Source organism: Lactuca serriola, chromosome 8, assembly GCF_051521515.1.
Source record: "Lactuca serriola cultivar US96UC23 chromosome 8, Lser_US96UC23_V15, whole genome shotgun sequence".
In the NCBI taxonomy this organism is placed as follows: Eukaryota; Viridiplantae; Streptophyta; class Magnoliopsida; order Asterales; family Asteraceae; genus Lactuca; species Lactuca serriola.
The window spans coordinates 26,506,033-26,511,296 of record NC_136415.1 but is presented as its reverse complement, the minus strand read 5'-3'; the positions used below and the strand labels follow the sequence as shown (position 1 = coordinate 26,511,296).

Here is a 5,264-nt window from a genome sequence, read left to right as displayed (position 1 = left end):
ATATATATATATATATATATATATATATATATATATATATATATATATATATATATATATATATATATATATATCACCAAAATACATACAAGAAAACAATAACTAAATAACTAAATAAATAGAAAATATGAAACAATTTGGGTTGGAGTGATTTGCTAACACAAACAGGGAATAATTGGACTGCAGTCACTCAGGAAATAAGGCAAAGCCTCATCTTTTGCAGCATGAATTAATCGGTGCGTGAAAACTGCCCGGAAATCCTAGTTATTTCCAAAAAAAAGAAAATAATAATAGAAAATATGAGAGCCAAATTGATAGACTGATATAGACGACAGCGAATTATTTGTATAATATATGTGATCATTAAATCCCGATGGCGTGAGAGGTTGGGTGTAATATTTTATTTAAGTAAATAAACCAGTTATGGGCATATAAGAAGCGAAATATTGAGATGCAAATTCGGATCATCAAAGCCCTTTCTCTTGATTGAAGATGACTATGATTGGCAACCTGATAAGATTTAGTAGAAAGCAGCTTCACACAATTATCTCTAAAGAAATCATTTTGAATACACGAATCTAAATTTTAACGGGCTTTCTCTTGGATCCGATGAATGTGTTACAAAGAGTTTCATGTTCCCTAACGCAAAGATAAATGATTTTAAACTCAAAGTCAAAGCCATGAGTGAAGAATCTGGACAAACCATCACGAACCCTACTCGCATTGAAATTTTGACATGGCTGCTTTATAAGTCTGCAGTGGCAGCAGCTACCAAAAACAATTCAGGCTCTAATTTTCAACCCATCGGTGTTGGTTATCAAACAAACATAAGAGGCAGACTGATGGAACAGTTGCCTGAAAAGAGCATCGGAAATTTCCACTTAGCTATTGATATTGTAAGTGAAATGAAGCCGGAGTCATTCGTCGGTGAGTTCAAGAAGCAAAAGCTGAAATTTCATGACCACTTTTGGTTATCTTTTCGGAATTCCTTTAGAAGAAACACAAAGAAAATTCGATGGTGCGTATATCTTTACAAGCATGTGTGGGTATTCTACATATGAGATTGATTTTGGGTTGGGAAAGCCTGTAAAAGCAACCGTGGCCGGAGATCTAAGGAAGAATAGCTTTATTATGATGGATGCCCCAAACAAGAATGGCATTGAAGTTCTCATGTGCTTAGGAAAGAAGGATTTGGCTGTTGTTCAAAGTGACCCTGAGGCTTCTTGCCTTTTGTAATTAGTTTTCTTATGTGTTTTAGTATTACTTTTAGATGAGTGCATGAATTTCAAATTTAAGACAAAACTATGGTGTTGATAGCGTTTAAAAGTTTTTTACTTGCATAAAATGTCCAAAATTAAAAAATTATAGTAGTTTTAGTCCTTAAAAACTTGAAAAGACCATTTTTCCCTTTTAGTTTTATTTTATCATTTTCTATGTTTATTTTAGTATTTTTTAATTTAAACTTAAAAAAAAAAAAAAGAATTATGCACCCCACCTGTAACACTCCAAATCAGGTACATCGTTGAAACCCTTGAAAATGAATTAATTAGCAAAAATGATCCCTCTCATACGTTGGGCGTACCTAACGGTACGCTTAGTGTACTATGGGAGAAGGATCGCGAAGGAACCTTGCGTATGCAGGGCGTACGTAAGGGTACGCCGGGCGTATGCAACAGAGGGCCAAAACCCTAGATCTCGGACATGACCCCTTTTTAAACACCTTTTAGTCTCTTAGACCAAACCCTATGAGTCTCTTTAGCCTCATTTCGTCCACCTACAGTTGAGATATTGTGTGAGAGGGTTTTGAGATTAAGGAGTGGGTTTTGTAGTCATTTTAAAGTTCATTCAAGAAGAGGGAATTGCTAAGGAAGCTTGGGGTGGTTTGGTGCTTCAAGAATTTGCATCTAGGTCACTTTGCAAAGCTTTTAGAGGTATAAAACTATGACCTTGCCACCTTATTCATTTGATTTAGCTAGGGTTTTTTAGTTTTGTCCCTTTGGTTGATTTTGGACCTCCTCTTGTGAGTTAAGCAACTCTAGAAGATGGAAATGACGGATCTGAGGTCCCTTGGTCCTTTTGCAACATAAAAATGGAGTCTTGGTGGGTGTTATAACCTCATGCATGGGTTAAGAACCTTAGAAAGGTCTTAATGGGGGTGTTGAGAACATATGAGGCATGCAAAGGCATAAAGTTGCCAACTTTAGGCCCTAGGTCGTCTTAATAAGCGTAGATCTGACTTTTGGACGTAAAAGAATCGAGTATTAAGAACTTAATGGAAAAAGTGCTTAATTTGTTAGTACGTTGTGGGTAACCCAGTGTACGCTATGCGTAAGTCCCAGAGCCCCAGTACGCTGTGCGCACCAAGGTGGTATGCTAAGCGTACGCATCACGGATGGGCTTGGATCTGTTTTGGGCCTTTGAACTGTTGTGCCTCGTTTAGTTATTGGACTTGGTTGCATTATGAGAATAGTAGGTCATTTTATCTGTATTGGGTCATTAGTGTTATGGTAGGGTCTTAATGGGCCAAGAGGCCCATTAATGATTTTGGACAATGGACTTTGGGCCTATTAACAAAGAAAGGACAATTAGGCCTTTTTGGAAGGACTTGGGGTTGGGTTCCCTTTTTATTAAGTAAAGTCCTAACATTGATTAATATTATTATTTAGCACGTAAGGTTACGAACTGTTAGGAGAGCAGCTTTCACATTCAGCAGACAGAGGTGAGTCTTCTCACTATATCCATGGGTCTAAGGCCCCAAGGCCGACCCATTATGTGATTATGGTATATGTGTTGGTCATTTCTGTAATTTGATATGCTATGTAATTGTGTGTTATTTCATGGAAGACCCCAGGGGGAGCCCATGCCATTAGAAGTAAGACCATGTGGGGTAGCCCATGGCATTCCTAGGTAAAGACCATGTGGGGTAGCCCATGACATTGGATGTAAGACCATGTGGGGTAGCCCATGGAATTCCTAGGTAAATACCATATGGGGTAGCCCATGACATTGGATGTAAGACCATGTGGGGTAGCCCATGGCACGAAGGTGTAAGACCTTGGGGGAAGCCCATGGCATCCTTACTGGTTTATGTGTGCATGGTTGATGTGTTATATGTATCTTTTTTATCTAACATGATATGTTATATGTGTATTGTGTGTGTGGTATGCTCTGCAAAAGTCACTAAGCATTTACTTACAGGTTGTGGATTTGTTTTAGGTACTTCAGATCCCAAGGACAAAGGCAAGGCGTGATGACATGGCGTGCACTCTCTCCTAGATGTTTTTATGGACATATCTGATGTTTAGAATAAAAATTGTATTTGACATGTGTTTTGAAAACAATTATGATTGGATTTATTAAATTGTGGAAATGTATTTGACTATTCAAAAATGAAAATTTTCTCTGAAAAATTAGGACGTTACAAGTTGGTATCAGAGCCTTGGTTTGAGGGATTCGGGCACACCCTCGGGTGTGTCAGGACTCAAAATAAGGAAATGGTAAAAAATTATTTTAAAAAATAACATAAAAAGGGTCTTAAAAGAAATGAAAAGATGAGAGTGCAACACACATGATCAGCCGAGCCAAGTAAGTAGTTCGCCAATATGTTAGCCATGTTATACTGATATTTGAGCTTTGTTGATTGTATGGAACTTGCTATGTATATGATTTTAAAATTATATACGGTTAGGAGCTTATAGCCTCATAATGATTGATTTGGCCTTATTTCCCGTTCCTTGTCTGGTTGTGGTCCTAGGGTAGAATCTTTTATTCGAAAGTCTATTTGATCCTTTTCTGTGTATAATTTACATGCATAAAGGCAACCTGCCATGATTGGTTTGATTAATATGAGTAGAGTAAATCTTAGGACAGCCTGAGATTGATGTATACGGTAGTTGTGGAATATGGTTTAAATTTAGGATGAATTGGAGTTATCAGGTAGAGCATTGGGGAAAGGTACATGTAGGTGTGGAAGGCAGAATTGGGCCTATACTACTGAAAGCATAGGACCTGTACCCGAACCAATGTTAGATCTGACGACTTCAAGGAGGACCAGAGTGGGAAGATCCCTTATATGGAAATCCTAATCATTATGATTTATGACATTTCAGTTCAGCATGGTGGTTACACGATTTGGAGCAGGGGTATCAGGATCTGGATATGGATCCGGGGCAGGATCAGGCGACACTACCGATGTGATTGATAAGAGGTTGTTTGAGATTATTGCAGCTGAGGTTACCAAGGGAATCCTTAACGCTACCCTAGTCATTTTTGGGAGGGTTAAGGAGGGCATGATGTAGATCATGGTGGAGAGACTCAGGGCATTCAGGGATGAGATTGTTGCGGGTCAGGTTGGCACCCGAACTCCTTCATTCCGGGAGTTTAAGGCGTGTGGGGCGCCATAGTTTTTTGGGGCCAGGGACTCCATTATTAGCTAATGCTAGGTGGCGGATATGAAGAATGCCCAACGCACAAGTTCTTGCCCGGATGCGGAAAAAGTGGGATTTTCTTCTTGTATGCTGAGAGACAGGGCCCGAGATTGGTGGGGCGAGGTTACAAGTCAGGTGGGAGCAGCTGGTGTGGCTGAGATGACCTGGGACGAGTTTGTTCAGCAATTTGACTTGGATTTTGCACCATCCGTTGAGGTGCAACGACTTGTGAGGGAGTTTCATGACCTTCAACAGACCATCGAGACTGTGGCAGAGATCATCGCCAAGTTTTGGGAATGAGCTTTGTTGATCCCGTAGTATGCTACCGACAAGGACATGAGGAAGACGAGGTATTATTCCATGTTGAGGGATGATATCCGGGAGTTTGTGAGCTTCACAGGGTGCAAGACCCTGAACGAGATGGTGGCAAAGGCCCATGAACGGGAGATGAAGTTAGACTTCCGTACCAAGCGGAAGCCGGAGCAGACACAGGTAGCAGTGGGTCAGACTAAGAAGCCTAAGACTTAAGACACTTCCAGCATGGGCCAACAGGGTCGGGGCCGGTGTGCCAGGTGCGGTAGATTTCATAGTGAGGCTTGTCGGATAGTCGGGATATCAGGATGTTACTCTGGTGGTCAGCAGGGCCATTTGAGCAGGGATTGCCCCAAGAAGGGCTTGTTATGTTTCCACTGCAACTAGACTGGCCACAAAAAGGCCGACTGTCCAAGGTTGTAGGGAGGGGGAGGAGCTGTGGCGGTGCCTGCACCTGCTACACTGAGGATCACCGATGGCCACCATGCTAAGGCGGATGCCCCAACGGTGAAGAGCCATGCATTT

General features: G+C 40.8%; 1 protein-coding gene across 1 annotated transcript; it reads left to right on the top strand.

Annotated features, from left to right (window-relative positions):
• Positions 1 to 680: 680 nt before the first annotated feature.
• Positions 681 to 4,298, top strand: LOC145066737 (17,18-epoxy-17-hydroxycur-19-ene N-malonyltransferase-like). Its single transcript, XM_079014013.1, has 4 exons — positions 681 to 927; positions 995 to 1,232; positions 1,481 to 1,514; positions 4,110 to 4,298. Exons 1-4 carry the CDS (start codon positions 681 to 683, stop codon positions 4,296 to 4,298), a joined length of 708 nt encoding a protein of 235 aa, XP_078870139.1.
• Positions 4,299 to 5,264: the final 966 nt, after the last annotated feature.

Bases quoted from the DNA above. Each gene is read 5' to 3' on its own strand.
- LOC145066737 (XM_079014013.1), top strand. From the start codon at position 681: ATGAGTGAAGAATCTGGACAAACCATCACGAACCCTACTCGCATTGAA. The intron at 1,233-1,480 runs GTAATTAGTTTT...AAAAAAAAAAAG, and splicing joins CCTGAGGCTTCTTGCCTTTT to AATTATGCACCCCACCTGTA. The intron at 1,515-4,109 runs GTACATCGTTGA...ATGACATTTCAG, and splicing joins CCTGTAACACTCCAAATCAG to TTCAGCATGGTGGTTACACG.